This window comes from Sinohyriopsis cumingii, chromosome 5 (assembly GCF_028554795.1).
Source record: "Sinohyriopsis cumingii isolate HCF-2022 chromosome 5, ASM2855479v2, whole genome shotgun sequence".
In the NCBI taxonomy this organism is placed as follows: Eukaryota; Metazoa; Mollusca; class Bivalvia; order Unionida; family Unionidae; genus Sinohyriopsis; species Sinohyriopsis cumingii.
The window spans coordinates 366,256-388,223 of record NC_142965.1 but is presented as its reverse complement, the minus strand read 5'-3'; the positions used below and the strand labels follow the sequence as shown (position 1 = coordinate 388,223).

The 21,968-nt window shown below is 35.7% G+C and overlaps 1 protein-coding gene across 1 annotated transcript in view; it reads left to right on the top strand.

The window, feature by feature from the left end:
- Positions 1–21,370, top strand: part of LOC149798503 (uncharacterized) — a 60,833-nt gene extending 39,463 nt beyond the window's left edge. The window contains exons 13-15 of the mRNA XM_089957304.1: positions 4,493–4,552; positions 5,156–5,197; positions 18,570–21,370. Of these exons, the coding sequence (XP_089813430.1) occupies positions 4,493–4,552; positions 5,156–5,197; positions 18,570–18,648 (181 nt within the window). The 3' untranslated portion in view covers positions 18,649–21,370. The remainder of the gene's footprint in view (positions 1–4,492; positions 4,553–5,155; positions 5,198–18,569) is intronic.
- The last annotated feature ends 598 nt before the right edge of the window (positions 21,371–21,968 follow it).

The following is a 21,968-nucleotide window of genomic DNA, read 5'->3' as shown; positions in this document are numbered from 1 at the left end:
TTGACGATATTCAAAGGTCTACAAAAATTACTTGAGTTAAAATTTATAAACTAAAACAGCTGTGGCAAAAATGATGGACTAGTACCTTTGCTCTTTGTTGTTGTTGCCACAGTTGATTAGTTGGTTGATTTAAGTTTTTTTTTTGGGGGGGGGTAACAATATATTAGGTGGAGGAAGAACCCCGAAAGACCACCAACCCAAATTGGTTAATCTGTGACAAAAACTAGCTCTGTGAGATGTGCAAATGATGTAAAAGCAAGCACCTTAGTACACATGGGCATATGGAGCCTCTGTTGATTTGATGTTTATCTCCAACAGCCAAAGTCATTTAGACATGAGATCTTGGGTTTCAGTAGATCATTATGGCCTTTACACCATTTTCAGATGAAGAGAATCTATATATAGCAGCCAGTTTTAATGTTGAAGAAAATCCAAGTACTTTTGAGACACCAAACACCACTTATGTAGAACCACTGACCTTCCACAAGTAACTGACAAACATTCTCATTTACACATTGGAGGCAAGTAATCACATGACAAGCATCTTGTACCACTGCCATGAAAGCCCCTCAGGCCATAGGTATAAGTCTCATATGAAACACTAGAAGTGGGAGATAGAACCTGTGACAACTGGATTGAAAGTTTAGAATGTTACTGCTATGCCATCAGTGATGATGATGATGCTGTTGACAATACAGTTAACTGCAATGACATTGATTTTATGAGTACTCTGGGAAAAATGATTCATTGACTTTCATCCATTTTTTAAAATCTAATTAATGATATAAAAATGTTTGACTTGCTATATTTCTTTTGTTTTTTCTAAACTTTATATTAGTCTTGCAACAAGCATCAAAATAAAAAATCGGTAACTGAAATATATGTTCTTACAAGAGATGATATAGTGTAAAAGTAGGCAGAAATAATTTAACATCACTTCCACAGGCATTAATGTTTTTTTCTTCTGAGAAATCATATATTATAAGTTTACTAAAACATTTGTTGAAAAAAAATAATAACAAAGAATCATAACATCTGACCACACATTTAAAGCAATACAAGATTTAACTATTATTCTAATCAAAAGCAGCATGCCTGAGAACAAAGAAAAATAGCAAAAGATAGTGATCACTTTAGTAAACACAGTTTAGTAAGGATACAAATTCATGATTTCTGTGTTAGAATAGAAATCCCTATTATAAAATCTGTATTCATGGACGTTAAATTGGTAGGTATTAAGGGACTATTTAAAATCTGTATTCATGGATATTAAATTGGTAGGTATTCAGGAACTGTATAAAATTTGTATTCATGGGCGTTAAATTGGTAGGTATTAAGGAATTGTATAAAATCTGTATTCATGGATATTAAATTGGTAGGTATTAAGGAACTGTATAAAATCTGTATTCATGGACGTTAAATTGGTAGGTATTCGGGGACTATAAAATCTGTATTCATGGACGTTAAATTGGTAGGTATTCAGGGACTGTATAAAATCTGTATTCATGGACGTTAAATTGGTAGGTATTAAGGGACTGTATAAAATCTGTATTCATGGACGTTAAATTGGTAGGTATTAAGGGACTGTATAAAATCTGTATTCATGGACGTTAAATTGGTAGGTATTAAGGGACTGTATAAAATCTGTATTCATGGACGTTAAATTGGTAGGTATTAAGGGACTGTATAAAATCTGTATTCATGGATATTAAATTGGTAGGTATTAAGGAACTGTATAAAATCTGTATTCATGGATATTAAATTGGTAGGTATTAAGGGACTGTATAAAATCTGTATTCATGGACGTTAAATTGGTAGGTATTAAGGGACTGTATAAAATCTGTATTCATGGATATTAAATTGGTAGGTATTAAGGGACTGTATAAAATCTGTATTCATGGACGTTAAATTGGTAGGTATTAAGGGACTGTATAAAATCTGTATTCATGGATATTAAATTGGTAGGTATTAAGGGACTGTATAAAATCTGTATTCATGGATATTAAATTGGTAGGTATTAAGGGACTGTATAAAATCTGTATTCATGGACGTTAAATTGGTAGGTATTAAGGGACTGTATAAAATCTGTATTCATGGATATTAAATTGGTAGGTATTAAGGGACTGTATAAAATCTGTATTCATGGATATTAAATTGGTAGGTATTAAGGGACTGTATAAAATCTGTATTCATGGACGTTAAATTGGTAGGTATTAAGGGACTGTATAAAATCTGTATTCATGGATATTAAATTGGTAGGTATTAAGGGACTGTATAAAATCTGTATTCATGGATATTAAATTGGTAGGTATTAAGGGACTGATCAGTGATATATGCAGATAATAAGCCACCATGAAAATTTGTGATTTCACAGTATCAGAGACATACATGGCTGACAAACAAACAAACAAAAGGACAAGATTGATTATAATGAATGAATACAAATACAGATACGCAGTAGATATATGATCTGTAAGAATTCAGTAGATTACCTCCAGCCAGCTGTCATTTAAATTGCTTCTGTCCCCAACCCAATATTAAAATCGCTTCTACTGCCCACTAACCCATAACCAGAAATTGTGTTTAAGAAATAGGCTTCTGTAGGGGGCAGTGTTTTTCAATTAAAACATATATGATGGTGGATCATAATTTTTTTAATTGCTTCTGTTGTGGTTTGGTTGAATTTGAAAGTGCCTCCCCCCGGGGGTATATGTTTTATTGGAACAGCCCTCATTCATATCAGGCAACTGAAAATTGTATCAAGAACACAGAAAATTGAAAGATCGTAAATAAAGATGAGTTATTTTCTCCTTCAAATTATATGTTCCCCAATCACATTACATTAGGAATATTAGCCTGCTATCTCCCAAAGTGCCTTTTCCAGCAAGTGTCTATCTCCCAAAGTGTCTTTTCCAGCAAGAGTCATGAATATGTTTGTTGCTTCTGATTTTGAATAATAAGTGATACCCAAAGATTTAATTCTTTAATAGGTCCAGTGATCTGTTGTAATGAGACTGTGTCAGATTGGCTTTCAGTAGAGAGCCAATTCATCAAATCTGGATTTTCATGAACTCTTTTTGACGTCTTCATATGCTTATTTAGTGAAAACGTATTTCTGAGACAAACCACTCCAGTGGCCTAGTGGTTAGAGTGTCCGCCTAGGATGCGGGAGGTCATGTGTTCAATCCCTAGCCAAGTCATACCAAAGACTTAAAAATGGTACTAACAGCCATTTCGCTTGGCACACAGCATTAAGATGTTAACATTAGGACTGGTTGGCCTGGTGTCAAGATAATGTGACTGGGTGGAACATCATATTACATGCCTGCGACATGATGCCCCAGTGCTAGATATCACTAGAAACTGGCACACTGCAGACATCATAGTGATATGACTGATTTTTTTTTAAAGCTACATTAAAAATTGAAATCACACACACACTTATGAGTCATTCAGTATAATGGTAGCACAGTTAGAAAATAATGTTATTTTTACTTCATTTTCTAAATGCTGATAAATCTTAGATTGTTTCTTTGGTATAATGTGCATAAGATAAATGTTTTGTTTAAAGTCCAAATAGATATGAGATAAAAGACATCTTTGTCCCGCATCAGTCTAGTTGAAAAATGGGGTTTGTGGTTTGTTTAGTTGAATTCCATTTTTCAGCATATGATAGGCTATATTTAATGGTAAGTATATTTATTGGAGTGATCTAAAGTGGCAGAAGCTTTTCTAAAATCGGTTCTAAATAAAAGAGCGAGTGAGTCTTATTATTCTGCATTTTCTCAATAGCATCAAGTAATATTCTTATATTTTCTTTTCAATATAGCGACCATTTATAAATAGGTAAAGCCAGTTTGACTTGCATAGGGTTAGGGTTAAGGTTAGGGTTATATTTTGGGAAAATTAATGTTGATGCTAATGTATTTTTTAATCAGTGCCCTGATTGGCTTCCAATGTATCCTTCTTTGCTATGATTGAAATGGTACCCCCATTTGGTATACTAAAAAATTATTCATTCAGAAAATCGATAATGAAAGATTCTCCAAAATAATTTCTTACAGCTACTGAAATAATTGTTATACCATCTGGTCCTGGTCTTGCATTGTTGTCCACATTTTATGCTTAGGTAAATTTATTTGTCATTATAGGTCCCTCATTTGTATGTTTATTTTCATATTTAATAGAAATAAATCATTCTTCACGACATACTTTTTTTTTTAATACATATTTTCCAAAAAATATTGTTGCTTCTGCAGAATTGGCACGTTTTTATTTTAGTAAAATAAACATGATTATTGAAATGGTTGCTCAAATCAAACAATACATCATTTGGTTTTAGTTTAGATTGAAATCATGATTATAGAAGAGGTTGCTCAAGTCCAACAATACCTTATTTTATACTTGTTCTTTAGAGAAAAAAAGAAACTGGGTGATATTTCACATGATCGCTGCACTGACTAATTACTGGTTTTATTTTCATGTATTGAAGGATAAAAAGATTGGAGCAGAATCTTGCAAGTACAAATATAGTGATGGAGCGACTGAGAAAGTAAGTTATAGAATATTAATGAGCATAAATAGTGCTACTTTGGAAATTCTAGGCAGAAGTTTGGCAACAATTGATTGTGCATGTTTAGCTATATTCATGTTTTGGCTGACTGAAGAAACCCCACTTAGCTGAACAGCATATTACTGCAATAGATAATGATGTCAGTAATATTAAATTCACTTGATAATAGCAATGTATGGGTATTCAAGCATAAAGAATAGATCTGCTGTACTGAATTTTAATAATTACATAAGTAAAATGACATACAATTATGTTATTCTAGAGCTGAATACATAGGATTTCCCTTTCACTAGGAAGTTTGAAAATGTTGGCTATCTTGCGCTGTTACAGCATATTTCTTTCTTATTTATCATGACTGTTTGTATCTATCAAGTATATTTTAAAAGAGGTCTTTTCCTTTTTCTATTTCTTCTACCTATTTCTATACAATAATTACATCTGAGCCCCAAAATTACAGAAGTATCTGACTTTAACTTCATATACAATTTGTATTTTTTTTAAAGCAGTAATTCTAGTGAACTTGCTAAAATATATTGTTGATATGTATTATTTATTTAACAGTTGAATTTTTTTATTTTTTAGTAAAAACTATGAACTTGAGGAGAACAACAAAACATTACAAAAGTAAGTGCAAGATAATGACAGAGTTTATGACAAAGAAAAGTAAACTAACCCTTTGATCTTGTGTTTGATTGGAATTGATTTTTCCAGGTCATTCTATGTCTTGCTTGTTACTAAACAATCGGGTCTTCAACAGGCACATGAAAATTGCATCCAGAGAGCAGAAAGTTTTAGAGACCACAAATGAAGATGAAGTTTATTTGTTTTTTTTTAAATGTGACAACTACCTTAAATACAAGCAATGATAATGAATAAAAGAGTTCAGTAGAGAAGTATAGGATAAGAACAATCTGGGGAAGATTTTGTTTTTCAGTATTTAAAGTACAATATGTACAACCACTTTGAGGACAAAATATTGTTTGATCATTATTTCTCCATGCCTAATAAAATTAATGGTGTTAGTTACATTCATGCTTGAGTGTGGGAGGTAAAGATGTCAGTAATGGTATCAATCTCTGCAATGCAAATTCTGTAGAAGTGTAACTTACTGACAGCACGGCTGTAAATTCCATAGAAGTGTAACTTACTGACAGCACAGCTGTAAATTCTTGTATAACTTACTGACAGCACGGCTGTAAATTCTTGTATAACTTACTGACAGAACAGCTGTAAATTCTTGTATAACTTACTGACAGCAGGGCTGTAAATTCTTGTATAACTTACTGACAGCACGGCTGTAAATTCTTGTATAACTTACTGACAGCACAGCTTTATATTCTTTGCTTGTGTAACTTACTGACAGCACAGCTGCAAATTCTTTACTTGTGTAACTTACTGACAGCACAGCTACTTGTGTAACTTACTGACAGCACAGGTCCATATTCTTTACTTGTGTAACTTGCTGACAGCACAGCTACATATGTTTTGCTTGTGTAACTTACTGACAGCACAGCTGCATATTCTTGACTTGTGTAACTTACTGACAGCACAGCTGCATATTCTTGACTTGTGTAACTTACTGACAGCACAGCTGCATATTCTTTACTTGTGTAACTTACTGACAGCACAGCTGCATATTCTTTACTTGTGTAACTTACTGACAGCACAGCTGCATATTCTTTACTTGTGTAACTTACTGACAGCACAGCTGCATGTTCTTTACTTGTGTAACTTACTGACAGCACAGCTGCATATTCTTTACTTGTGTAACTTACTGACAGCACAGTTCCATATTCTTTACTTGTATAACTTACTGACAGCACAACTGCATATTCTTTACTTGTATAACTTACTGACAGCACAGCTGCATATTCTTTACTTGTATAACTTACTGACAGCACAGCTGCATATTCTTTACTTGTGTAACTTACTGACAGCACAGTCCCATATTCTTTACTTGTATAACTTACTGACAGCACAGCTGCATATTCTTTACTTGTTTATACACAACAAAACACAGATCCAGTGAAAGTTTTTATTTATAATTATACTGTTTGCCAAGGAGGACTGTCTGCTGCTACTTATGAAAACTGTTTTGTTCATTCTGTCAGTGAGTGATTCAGCAGCTACTGAATGGCACAACGTGGTTGTACAGAGGTCACAGCTGGTCTTTGAAACTCCCTGACAGAATGTTATGGATAACCCTTGAGTAAAGTTTCTTCAGCAGAAACTGAAGGAGCCCAGCGAAAACTGGGCTGTCCAACGAAGGTTGGGATGACAGCGGCAGCTGTGTGGAGTTCACTCAGTGGTTTAGTTTGAATACAGTGCTGACATTAGATTCTTGGGTGAATAAACGGAATGGAAAATGAAGTGAATGCCCAAAGAAAACATATGTGCAGCAGATGTTGTCCCCCAAGAATTAATAGTTGGGAAGCCTTTAGTGTTCAATGAAGAAAAAAAAAATGTTTATACAACATGCGCATATCAACAATAATGGAAAAGAAAGGTATACTAGCATATATCAATCTATGAATTATGATAAATGTCAAGAATGTCCCGGAGTGGTTCCATGCCTGTTTTGGAATACGGTAAAGATGAACTATGGGAATTTGAGAATGGAAACGACCAAGTTACCACATCCAATTCGGAGAGAAGCAAGATGATCACGTCCATGAAATGGGTAGAAGAATTCCATAGAATGCAATAACACCTCCAGGAATAAAGAAACTGAATGCATGTATGGCTGTGAAAAATATGGATATGCACAAGTGCCACACAAAGAACACTGGTATCACATGCGTACAGAACTCCACACATAATGGATAGGCACAAGTGCCACGCAAATGACACTGGTATCATATGCGTGAAGAACTCCTAACACAATGAATACAGAAACATAATGAACCACTATGTAAAACTGGAGCCCCAGCAATTACATCACATGGTACTGTAGCGACGAACTGGATCCAGAAACACACGTCCAAAATGGAAAAAAAACTGTGTCAGTGTGAGACCTACCTTCCCTGTAGGTTGAATGCAGCATGATCATGGCCACTGTGTATTACTATCCACATCAGTTGCTATGGCCTTCCGCGCTGCCCGAATAGTATGGGAGGGTGTGTGAATGTATCTTGTGTAACGATCCGAAGACCACTGGCCCAGAACTTTGATTATATGTTCTTCCAGCCGGGCTGCTGCCGCTGAAGTAGCTGCACCTATACGGAATGAAAGGCCACTATACTGGGAAGTGTCCAGTCCCATCTTACAGTAGACAAGTTGCATATGATTAAGAAACACAACTCTTGATAATGCTTGACCTGTAGTTGTAATGAAAAGTGGGGCATATAGCTGAGGTGATGAACGTCTCCTGAATGGCACGAAAGTCTTCAGAGCAGAATATGGACATATAGCATGACCCATGACATGTAACTGAATGATCACAGCCCTACAAAACGGGTCAGTTTTTGATGATTTTAACTTAAGGAAAAAAGTTTCTAGGTGGAAGTGCACATCGCCCACGCAGAGATGAATGGTTGGATCGAAGGAATCCTGAATAGTGAATTCCCCACATCTCAAAAATCCAAAGAAAGCACCTATGCAGACGGTCAACAACAACAAATCTCTGTGTGACAAATACACCTCCTCGCAGAATTGTGCAAATGCTTGTCAGGATGTTGTATGTAATAGGCTTGTGCAGTTTTGCAGATGAACCTTGGTTTTTTTTGATGGCCTTTATGATGGTGGCAAGACACATCATATTATTTCTGTCACTGGTGAATGGCGATTGCCTACCAGCCTGCACGTACTTGAACCTAATGCCACAGAGGTACAATTTTATTGTAGAATGCTTTAAGTTGAGGGCTCTTGCACAATGTGTCACAAAGTATATTAAGGTGTTCTTCGTAATATCTGGCAAAAGTTGAATGCTTGAGGCAAAGCCAAGCATCAGCATGAAGGTCCTAAAAACATTGAATGCAGTATTGTAGGCGATTTGTGTAGCGGGACTCAAGGCCTGGTTCCATAACAAGTTTGCCTCTTTATCCAGGTCCATAAGACCTCCGAGGGTGGGGCCATTTGCAGGGTTGCAGATCTGCATCCGGAGCCAGTGCATGAAATTTCTGAAATTGAAGGCGGGACAAGGCATCAGCTTTAGTATTGATAATTCCTGGAATATGTTTGGCAGAAAAATTAAAGTTACAAGAAGCCGCACACCATGTACGTTTACGCATTAATTTCATTATATGCATACATTTTGATCTCCCTTTCTAAGTATATTCACTGTGGTCATATTATCGCATGCAAATATTATGCGTTTGCCTGCCCATTCTGCACTCCAAATAATGGCAGCCACAACAACAGGATACAACTCTCTGAATGCCATAGAGAAATCATCCTCCACAGAAAAAAGCATTTGAAGATCATCTGACCATGCAGCTGCAAACCATTGAGTTTTGAAATAACCCCCATACCCTACATTTGATGAAGCATCTGTGCATAATTCAAAATCGTCCAATGTAGTGGACTGATTATCAAGAAACACAGAAACTCCATTCCAGGAAGCTAAAAATTGGTGCCACATGTATAGTTCCTCTCTGCAACTTGCATCCAGGTGTATGTAATGATTGAGTTCCCTGACCTTGGTAGATAGTCGTATTAGATATGACACAAATGCACACCCTGGTAGGATAACACGAGTAGCAAAATTTAAGTGGCCCAGTAACTGGAGCAGTTCTCGCTTGCGGACACTTCATTTGTTAAGAAATTGTATAATGTAGTTCCCAATACGCTCCACTTTATTCTGTGGTAAACGTGCTTGCATTTGCTCAGAGTCCAAAATTATTCCCAAATATTCTATAACTGTACATGGGCCAATGGTCTTGCTTGGAGCTGTAGGAATCTTCAATCTGTTGAAAATAAGAGTCAACAAAGCCATCATTCTCTCACCACATTGTAAGAAAATCGTCAAGGAGGTGCAAGATGATGTCAATACCATACTTATGTTTTGCTATCCAACAGATCGCCTGAGATAAGGTATCAAATAATTTTGGACTTAAACGTGACCCGAAAGGGAGGCGAACACAAACATAATAATTTCCTCTCCACTTTACGCAGAACAAATGCCATTGTGAAGGTGCAATGGGAATCTGTTTGAAAGCATCTGAAATGTCAGTTTTGCACATAATCGATCCCTTCCCATAACTCTGAATAATTCGAATGGCATCATCAATCTTGAAGTAGCTTAGGGAGCATCTATCCTTGTCAATAAGTTCATTTATACTTGTATGCGCATGATCACCATGGGTAGAGGACAGGTCAATGATAAGTCTCTTCTTTTTGAATATTTTCCTTCTGCGATGCCGATAGGACTGACTCTATATTCTTGATATGGTGGAGATGGGAAAGGGCCAAGCATGAATCCTTTGGCACATTCCTTTGCCAATAACTGATCAACAATATATGGTTGTTTAGAAGCAGAAAGCAAGTTTTTGCACTCTTGTAGGCAAGTGAGTTTTTTGCACCATTGTGTCAAAACCATGTTACAGTCTGGAAGACAAATATTTAATGAAGTTGGATGATTACGGAGTTCATGCTGCAATATGTTAATATCAATGGGGGTGGAAGCATGTGGCGAGAAAGTAGGTCAGATTTGTTGCATCTTATCTGGCGCTGATTTACGATGGGTATTGATATTACGTGTACCCGTGCTGGAATAACTTTGTAATGTATTGTTTGGGCATGCAGCTGCCCCATGCGTTTTGGCCCTGCACTGAATGCAGGTATGCAAAATCTGGCAACTAGTATGGTGGCAACCACGTATGGAATTAAAATTGTTACAAAGTTCTTTTCTTTTCCATACATCTATCTAGGCTGACCGTACTTGTCAATATCCAGTTTTTTTCTGTTGGCTATGTTCACTATGGGTGTGGCCATGCACGTTTGTTCTGGGCAAAAATTGGTTGAGTGAGCGACAGAATTGCATGTGTTACATGACGTCGTTTTTTGGCCTCCAATCAATAACTGAAGAGTTGCCTGATCCCTTATAGCCCAGTTTACTCTAAGTTTGTAGCCATGCAGGGCAATAGCAGCTTGACTCGAGTAGACGTTATGGTAGTCATAGAAAATGGATATTGCAAAAATGAGATACGTTTATCATGATATAATTACTCTTACTTTACACTGAATTCTAACACATCTAGAATATTTTGATAATATACACAATAATGCCTCACGATATTGAAAGTAGATTCTACTTTTCAGCCAAGAAAATTCCGCAAAGATATGACTATCTTTGATAGACATGGGTATCTGGCAACAATTCCCACATGCTGTCCCTCCTTAAATTCTGAAGTTAATCAGTTTGGAGTTGTATAACTTTGAAATCATCCTGATTCCTGGTTCAATTCTTTGTCTTATTTAGCATGTTAGCCGTTACTGTATAGCACTTTATGGCACAAAAAGCAAAATGCTTGTCTTGGCGTTCAGTTTTCATACAGATTGACCAATTACGTTCCCATCGACTTTGCATTCAAGCTATTCTCATTGCCGCACATTTTTCAAATGATTATTCAATCTCGTATACTGCTGGAAAATTCGACTTGCCATATTTAGCAAACATGCTCATTCCCATCAGTTTCTGTTACATAACGATTCTTTGGGCAATTACAAAAATTTAACCGATCAGAAAGCTTTATACAATGATCATCTGTTAAACAATAAATGGAATAAATACTTATTAGAAAGCTCGTTGCAGAATGGGACTGGATAGAGCATTATTTAAAACAAAGTTTCAGAGATGATATTAAAAAATGGGTCCATATTGAGGAAATTCAGGTCAGGAGAAAAATGAAATTATGTTTCAAAACGGAAAACAAGATGAAAACTTGTTTGAGGGCAGTTAAATCCAATTGAAGTTAAACAAAAATACAACAACAAATTTGAAGAAAAAAATTTAACAAGGAAAGATGTGGAAAGAAGTTACAAATTGTGCCCAAAATAAACAATAAAATTACAGCTGTCAGAAACAGAAAATACAAATGCTGCTGAAAATCATTCAAATTGTACAAGAAACAATAAATGTTATTATATCTTATTGATATTTTTATTGAAATGTCAGTGATATTGCAATCACAAAATATCACTATATTTTCAGTCATTTAACTTTACAGACACACAAAATCCAAGTCCTAATTCTGCCTTATTTAATTTATGTAAATGACTAAGTTCTTCATTCTGCCTAGATGTTGGTTAGAAACTAAACTTAAAGTTTAAAGTCCAGATTCCTCCTTTCTTATATTATAGATGCCAGTGACTAAGTTCCTAATTCCACCTAGATGGTGGGTGGAAAATCAACCAAGTCCAAAATTATGCCTAAAGATGTATTATATAGCAAGAATTTGATAAAAGTCCATCTTAGAGTTAGATGGGCTCTAAATGGATTCATCTTTGACTTCTCCAATTTTCCATGTCTGCTTTTGTATTAACCATATTTTTAACATTTTAGGCAGATTCTGCCTGGAGTCTGCTTAAATTCCAGGTGGAATCTGCCTAATTATTTTGTACGGGTGATGCACATCTTTATTGCATTTTATAGTTAAAGCTCACCCATTTTAGAGTGAAAGGAACATAGCAGATGTTCATATACTTTTAAAAGATGTTTCGATATTTCAACACGTGCTCTAAAGGGTTTAATCAAAAGACTTTTACAGAATTTCTTGCTGGTCATCTAATATATTTTTGGCACCAGTAGTTTTTAAAAAAGTATAGTATTTGTAAATGATATGTATAGAGGGTTGTATTATGTTATTGATATATAAATGATACATATTGCGCACCATGAAAAAAAGCCTCCATCTCTACCACTGATTAGAAGCATTTTAAAACGACACTGTATTTGTGAGATGGAATCGTCCAAAATAAACAATAAAATGGATTGCTTTTAAGCTGATTGATACACATATATTATTGAAGTAGTATATCATTTAAAGTTCTTTGCGGAATTATTTTAATACAATTACATCCAATATTTTGATTTATCACTTTCATTTTCTTTGTACATACTATATTGTACTAGTTTGAAAGGATTTTCATTATTTTTCATACACATAGTTGCAGTCATTGCATTTTTTAAAATTATTCTTATCTAGTTCCACCACAATCGCTCGCTGTCTGTATACTGCTCTTTACTTTTCTCTCCCCCTCCCATATAATACTCAGATATTTAGCTGCTTGAAAGAACATCTGTGTTGAAAAAAAGAATTGGAAGATTGGTCATGAGATGGTTCCCGACTTGTGGCTACCTGTGTACAGTAGTCCCCCTCTCGAATGACCCCCCTGACCAGCAGCCACCCGCTCCTTACGGCCAGAATCCGTTGGCACCAACGAGTTTGTGTTCAAAAGTACCCCTCACGAAAGGCCACCCGGATAACGTGACCAGCGGCCAGCATATTAGTGCAATAATATAAAATTTACCCCTCACAAATGGTCGCATTTTATCTGAATATGTATCCAGAACCAGTATTTTATTCATAACGTGTTAAGTAATCCGATTTCTGTTTCCTGATATCAGGTTTTCGTTACTGAAAGAAGTGTTGACTAAAGTACATGTACCACTAAGGTTAATATTATATCAATTACACCTCACGAGAAGCCACATTTATTCCATAAAGCCGAGAAAGACTCAAATTTTAATCCATACAAAAGGGTAAGTACATGTAATCCACTTAGCCTTACTGCTGTGTTATCATAAGATGTCCAGTTTAGTCACTCTGATAATTGTTAAGATTACAGTTATTGAACAGTATTAACAGTTGAGAAGTGGCAACATCGATGTACAGTACACAAGTCAGCAGGAAAATGGTTTGATAGCCTTTATTGTTTCCCTTAGTAAAGATGTTGAGCTTGTTCACTTTGATAATTAGTGGCTATTACTACTGACAATAATTGTCAAGATTACAAATCCTAATGGCCGCGAGGTCAAAACTGCTTGATGTTAATGGTACATATCGAAGCCATTTTCGCTTCACTCACTTAGTGTAAAGAAATGTATAAAAACAATAGGGTACCAGACTGCGACGGGGCCCCGAGTGGCCGAGTGGTCTAAAGCGCTCGCCATTCCGGATCACTGCCATCTCACCTCTGTCTGCGTTGGTTCAAGTCTCAGGCTCGGCTAGGGTGGGTACGTGGGAAAGCCTGCCAGTAGCTTCTCGTGGGTCGGTGGTTCTTCCCTGGGTTTTCCAGGGTTCTTCCTCCACCAGTTATACTGGCCGCCATGTATAGCCTATCTTGTGCTAAAAAATGGCATTAAACCCGAGAACAACAACAACAACAACCAGACTGTGACTAACGAATCACGTGAAAAGATCACTTTAAAAACACACAGCAATTTGTTTATATATATAAAAAATTGTTTTTTAGTATTGTAGTTGGCAACATGAATAACTTATTGCAAAAAGATAAACTTTTCATCAAGGAAAAGAAAAATTCTCAGTTTAAAAGAGAAAGTGAAAGTAATTCAACTGACCGGGGGGGGGGGGGGTCATAATCCTTGCAGAAAACTAATGTCTCATTTATCTTGTATTCGTCCTGTATTTAGGACTTGAATATGGGTATAAGTTTTTCTTGTTCAAAATCCATTTTTCGATTATAATTTTAAAAAATTCCTTGCAATTTTCTGTTTAGATAAGGCACTTGGTTCCATTCGAATAGAAATGTACTGCATGTATATAAGACAAGAGTTCTAAAATATGATTGGTACATTCAAAATCAAGGCTACCATGCCTGTCAGTGACCGCCATAGTGGATTGTGCAAACAGTTGCCGCTATCACTGTATCTCATTTGTGTAATATCCACCTTTTAATCATATTAAAAAGAAAAGCAGAAGATTTAGAATTTTCTCCACGAGAGTGTAAAGGTCTCGTAGACTACCTAAGGTTGGGGTAGGGTGCTCCCAGTATTATCTTTAATTATTAGAGAAGACCCACCCTGGCTCGCTTTTGTTAGAAATTGAAGTAATGATAGAGATGCAAAGCTCCGAGCCCCCAGTCAGCGATGCCGACAGTTAAATTACTGACTACACAAAAGGTGAAATTCAAATAAACAGCAAATTTAATGCCATTCAATTGCATATAGTCCTTCCTCAGATGAAATTCAATATTCAAAACCCAATCACTCGTCTTTCACTCGACCAAGTCACAGCCTATTTGATCATCTGACTTAGTGTGATAGATTTTCCTCCTGTCCTGTGTTTCTACTCATCTGTAGTATTTCTTGACTGGTACCCAGTACCCCTTCAGTCCAACAACCACGTCCTTCACCCTTCCACTTCCTCCACTTCCGTTCTCTCCTTTTCTTGTCTCCCAGAGACTCAGGACCAACTGTACCAGGGTATTTCCCTTCTCTGTCTCCTACAACTCCTCTGGTCCCTAAAAGCTTCCTTTCCGATGCTCCTTTGTAATTCCCAGAATAACAATGTTTCGAATGATGTCGGAGTAGCATATAACTTCCTTATGTAATTTCCGCAAGATGGTTTAGCAATTACTGACGTTTAGTTTCAAGACACTGGATTTAAACTTGCAATTCCAATGGTGGCCACGCCTTGCTCAGTTCCGAGTGGATGTCGATTCACCTATGGTCTACATAATTAGCAGACATTGCTCCCTCCCCGGCAGTCTGTCAAGGGTGGATTTATGATTCCCAATCGATGTTCCTTTGAGCCCAACACCAGCAATTCATGCCACTTACCTGTGAATCACACACAGTCAGATAAGGCGCCAGTAGCAAGTTCCTATGGCCATGTTATATACAACTGGTGTCCCACCCGTCTTTTTTATGTCAGCTTACACTTGCAATATTTATGAAGTGAATAAGTAGCCTAAGGGTCCATGTTGCAATCTGGCTATAGTTACTTATGTATAACGTGACAGAGAGAAAAGAAAACAGACTTGGAAGGACAATTGTGCCATCATGTTTAAATTTGTGAAACCATCTAGTAAAAGAGAAAGGTTTATGTTTGCAAAAATGTGAAATGTGATTTCACTATTGGGCATGGAGGCACCTATAACATAAAACAGCATGAAAAGTTAATAAACACCAGCTTGCTTCTTCATCATAAACAGCTCAGCTAAAACTTATAACATATATAGGACCACAATAGTGGCCTAGTGGTTACAGTATCCACCTCGGATGCAGGAGCTTGTGGGTTCAATCCCCGGCCAAGTCATACCAGAGACTTTAAAAAATGGTACTAACAGCTGCCTCACTTGGCACTTAGCATTATGATGTTAGTGTTAGGACTGGTCAACCTAGTGTCAGGATAATGTGACTGGGCGGGACATCATGCTACATGTCTGCAGCATGATGCCCCACTGCTAGACGTCACTATAAACTGTCAAACTGCAGACATCATAGTGATATGATTGAATTTTTTTTAAAGCTACATTAAAAATCCAAATTACACACACACACACATACAACATTTATAAATACCAGAGTGAACCTAGATGTAATTCGATCACAGTTCGGTTTACTAAATTTCTTTTAGGAATGAACCTTCTTGTTTCAGTTATTAGTGTTGCTGGCAATTTATTTCGCATGTGTTTTCCAGACAGTAAAATCACAAGAGATAACTTGTGTACTAGAATAAAAACAGTTCAGTAAGAAAATCACATAGAATTCAGGTCATCAATGAAAGATGTTTCATTGGAATCGATCATGACTGGAGAAGAAAAAAAAACAAGGTGTGGAAAAGGCTCCTATAACAGCCTGTCTCTGAGTGTGTTACACTCTTGCACCTTCGGGGCCCTGAGTGGCCGAGTGGTCTAAAGCGCTCTCCATTATGGATCACTGACATCTCACCTCTGTCTGCATGGGTTCGAGTTTCGGATTCGGCCTATGTGGGTATGTGAGAAAGCTTGCCAGTAGCTTCCCGTGGGATGTTGGTTCTTTCAGAGGTTTTCCCGGATTCTTCCTCCACCATTAATACTGGCTGCTATGTATAGACTATCATGTGCTCAAAAATGGCGTTAAACTCTACGACAACAACAACAACTCTCGCACCTTCTATATGGGCACCCAGGGTACTTGTTCAGAGTGCAACACATACATCTTTTGACATTAAATAATTAAGTAACGTACTGCCTTACTTTAATGATGGTTGTAGATTTTGTCAATACATGTACCGGTAGTTACATATGCATTCAAATTTTAAAAATCGATATTTGTTCCTGAAAATCAACATTTTTGTCATAAGCAGTCAGTAATTTTGTTCTCTGGGATTGGCAGCTACATATTAAGTCATGAACACTACACACACCACCTTGCTATAAAACACTGGCAACTTTTCATGTAAAGTTATCCAATACGTGGTTCTGATTTGCTTTTGATTTGATCTGTACTCTTAGAGCTGGAAGGCATTCTTTTTAAAAACAGTTATAACTAACTAATGTGTATCCATAGTGATGCATTAAACATTTAAGTGACTATTATATCGATCTCTTTCTAGACTTGTATCTCATGATGTTTTCATTGTAAATACTATAATTATCAGTAGGATTTTAATGTGACTTTTATGAATATTAGTCCACACTCAGTGAACCTCTCTGTATTCCTTGAATGTTTACCACTCATTATAGGGGCACTTGATAAGACTTTACTTGTTACCAGGGTATGACAGAATTAGTCTAAAATATACAAGATGAGAGAAAGCCTTGCTTTCTGTACTGATTTCATTTTACTTTAAAATTTGTTACTAACTTGAACAATTTAGAATTACGAAAACCTTGCATTGAACAATTGCAAGGAAATCTACAGTATTCAGGGCTGAAATTTGGAAAATACTTCCTGCTCACATTTGATCTGCTGATTCAGTTAAATCCATTAAAAAATATATATGAAGAATTTCAAACCTACATATTAACTAAGAAACTAAAAACATACAAGTTTTAGTTCTGGGCTTTATTGCAATGTTGCTCAAATTTATCTTCGCTTGTTTTGCTTTTTTTATTTTAGATTATATAAAAGTATGTTAATAAAAGTGTCATATATACATGTATATAAATTCAATGCATGAATATCTCTCTACTTCTAATCCTAATATATTGTTATGACTCTATCATCAGAAAGAAGCAAAACCAACCAGTTTCATAAAACTTCACAAACACTTAATTTATATTATTTATAAAAATGAAAATTTAAGAACTTAAGTATTGTGGATTAAATCCAAAATAATATTAAAAAGTTTAATCACAAGTCCAAAAGAATAGTGTGTTCAAAATGAATTCCAGGTCCTGAATGTGCTGATATACCAACAGTCTTGATGCATCAAAATGGTATTGTCCAGAACTCCTTTTGATAAATTTACAATAATTCAATAATAATAATTTAGTTCAGAGTCAATGAGCACTTTGTAATTCCAATGAATAAATGCCACCCCCAAAAAAATTTCCTCTCAAAATTGTATCATAACACAGCATTAAACACATCTGCAGACCAGCATTAAAACAAGAATATAGGAAAATAGGACTGTATTAATTGTCCACTTCTATGTCCCTAAATACACCCTATGGCTCTACATCACATTATTTTCCTTCTCGATCTTCGTTGTAATACATCACACGACACATTTCACAAAACCTAACATCACAATAGAACCCACCTGGCATAATATTCAATTTCGAAATTACCCCAAACTGTAAATAGGTTCACATTATTAATATTGATTTTAGAACTTGTGAACCTCTATTTATAGCTCATTGCAATCTACAGTCATGTACCAAAATTAAAAACAATATAGATACACACACACGCACACACACATATATGTGTGTGTATATATATATATTATAGAGGGCCTCAAGGGAAATTAACCGAGTTAGATCTTAAAGTAAAGACAATATTATTATTTTTGTTCTTCCACCAATTCTTATCGCATTCATTTTGTAGATACCAAATATGTGATAAATTAATTACTCTCAGAATAGCTTCCATGTTTCCTTTCAGAATCGTGATCTTGTCAGTGATAATCGGATTGCTTTTGATCTTCTGGTCTGTCCGGAGTTACTATGGAAAAGCCATTTAGGATCATCCTCTCCTATTGGAGCTTAGGCTTAGGGACCTAGAGGATTCTGTCATCCACAACGAAATTGTAATTTATAATATGTGCACGGAAATACAATCTGATGTAGATTTTTTTTCTATTTGCAGAGGCTTTATAAGTACTTCTTGATATATCACTAAATGTCTATAGGAGATACATTTGTACTAATTTTGCTTCTGACAGTATGGTCATGTTCTACCTGATATATATATATATATATCAGTGTTTCCCTTTAAGCACATTTGTGCGTCAGGGACGCACGCTTGAGAAAATTGATGCACACATTTTGTTGCCGTGCGTTTTTTTGATGCAAAGGATTCGCATTATGTGTTCAGGATTTATTTAATATCCAATGCATTGGACAAGGGTTGGCTTTGAGCATATGCATTGACTAGTTCCCTGCTTTGTTCACTCCCAGTGTTGCGCTCCTCTATTAGTATAGCAGATTGCAACGCAGGGAAGATACAAAATAAGGAACTAGACTAGCATAGGCAATGTTATGACGGAGTAGCTTCCCCTAATCTCGCGAGCACTCGTGATTTCCATCGAGCTCAGCAAGATGTCATCTTAATGTTTAACATCAGTGCTTGTTGCACTAGAAAGTGATCTCCAGTTTAAAACATCATGCACTAAGAATCATTAGCGAAGAAAGTGAAAGAAGCAGAACGCAAAAGAATAACTGTGGATCTAACTTAATGAACAATGGAGAAAATAATTCCCTTGACTGGAATACGGCACATCCATCAGGATTGCTGGTGTGACTTCTAATTGCGAAGACTGCAAAAGTGAATAATCCTTTTGTGACAGGGTTTAAGAATTTTAAAACTGCCCTCATTCGCCACAAGATATCTGGAGAACACAAGACATTATTTCACAACAAAGAAATCAGTAAACTTGCCGAGACAAATGCATTTATTTGGATTACATTGTCAGGGGGTCATTGCAGATTTTGTTGGTTTTTAACTTTGCTGCAATAAAAGAAAGATCTTAAAGTTCAAGTTTAACTTATTAGAAACAAGATGAATCATTAGCCACCTTGAGTTTTGGATAAATTTGTTCTAGGACGAAGTACAATCAAACCGATGATAGTACACTTTTTATGACAAGCAGTAAATTAACTGCCGTTTGGTTAAAAAGATTTATTAGGCTTTTTGTATTGGCTTGCATGTAATGTGTTGGTCTATAATATTGCTTCAGAAGATTATAAGGAGACTGTACGACAGTAAAAAGAAAAATGAAGTAATAAAATTATTCTTTGAATGGACAGTGCATTTGTTTGTTAATTGTGCATGTTGGTTTATTTGTGTGTTTAGAGAGAGAGAGAGCAAGAGTATGTTGTGCAAGTTGCAATATCCTATTTCAAGCTGAAAAAAGTACGAGTCAGATGAAAAATTGTCAGTACATTTTTGACCCCCAGATTTTTTATTCGACGCCAAGTTCTCACACCAAGGGGTTTTTTTTACCCTCAGTTTTACACCCCTGGGGGATACACTATATATATATATATATATATATATATCTGCTTCCCATTCATTAGTAATTTTGGGAATTCTTTCAAATCATCACATGAACAGATTGATATAGGACCAGGATTATGTCCTCATATCCTTTCTCAATACCAATTTGAATGAATACAGCTCTTTTTGGCTCTCAGACATTTGGAATTCCTCCATCTTCCATCATGTCTGTTGTCCTCCAGTAAGAATTTTAGCTTTTTAAATAACGAGACTTCACAAATCATTTGTTCAGAATTTGATCCTAATATGTTTAGAATATTTCTAGCTGACATGTCTTTTTTGTGTAACTAGTATCAAAGTCACGTCTTTTTTGTGTACCTAGTATCAGACACGTCTTTTCTGTGTACCTAGTATCAAAGTCATGTCTTTTTTGTGTACCTAGTATCAAAGACATGTCTTTTTTGTGTACCTAATATCGAAGACATGTCTTTTTGAGTACCTAGTATCGAAGTCATGTCTTTTTGTGTACCTAGTGTCAAAGACATGTCTTTTTTGTGTACCTAGTATCAAAGTCATGTCTTTTTTGTGTACCTAGTATCAAAGTCATGTCTTTTTTGTGTACCTAGTATCAAAGTCAAATCAAGTAGCAACTCTAAACAGTATTTAATTTGTCATATTATGACACTACTAATATTATCTTGCTGGTATTATATTACTAATTTTGTCTTGTGGGTATTATGACAGTATTAATTTTGTCTTGTGGGTATTAGGACTGTTAATATTGTCTTGCTGGTGTTAATGACAGTATTAATTTTGTCTTGCTGGTATTATGACAGTATTAATATTGTCTAGCTGGTATTATGACAGTATTAATTTTGTCTAGCTGGTATTATGACAGTATTAATATTGTCTTGTGGGTATTATAACAGTATTTGTCTTTCTTGCATATTTTCTGATGGTTATCACCTAATGCAGTTTCATCGTTTTCTTGCATCTGAATTGTTTTTAAAAAAATAATTATTGAATTATTATTTGCTATACAAGCTCTTATGAAGTCTTTTATGTTCTTGATAGAGCTCGTGCCATCATAGTCACTCACTGCATTCAGATTTTTAAATTAAAGGGTATGATCTTTGTTACAAGATTCATCTTGTGACATATTTCAGCAGTATTGTCCAAAGTCTGCACACTGTTGTAATTTTGGAATGCTTGAAGCAGGTTTTCTTAATAAAACAAAATGTTTGGGAGTTTTAAGTGTCATGTCACGTCTCTCTAATCAATACTGACCCAATAATCTTGTTTTCAATCAACATTCATATTAATGCATACAACTGAATTCTCCTTATTCTGGTTCTTAACTTTACATCTGACTTTACAGTCACATGTTTTTCTGGTTCATTGACTCCCAAGAAGGGATTGTCCTGGGCTTCGCCAGTGTCGCAGATTGTGAATTTTTTTTCCGTATCGGCGACACAATATACCATCTGGTGATTTTTTGTGTGATCCTTTTTGCTGTTTAATTTGTACATACAATCATGGATATAGAGTGGAGAAATTCAAAGGGACCACAAAAGGAAGCCACAGACTTGGATACACAATGCACTGGAATCTGTTACACAAACAAATCCTTTGTTCGTATTGACAAACCCATCTGTCCAGTGCATTGTTACATCATAGTCCGCTTATGTTGACATCTGGCCTGAGTACTCTATGCCGTGATGTACCATAGAGCTACCATACATGTGATAACTATTTCCCAAATTTTATACTGCACCTTATTTTCTTATTGTTAACTCATAAATGCATATAACACTGCTTACTAAATAACATATTTATTCTGAATGA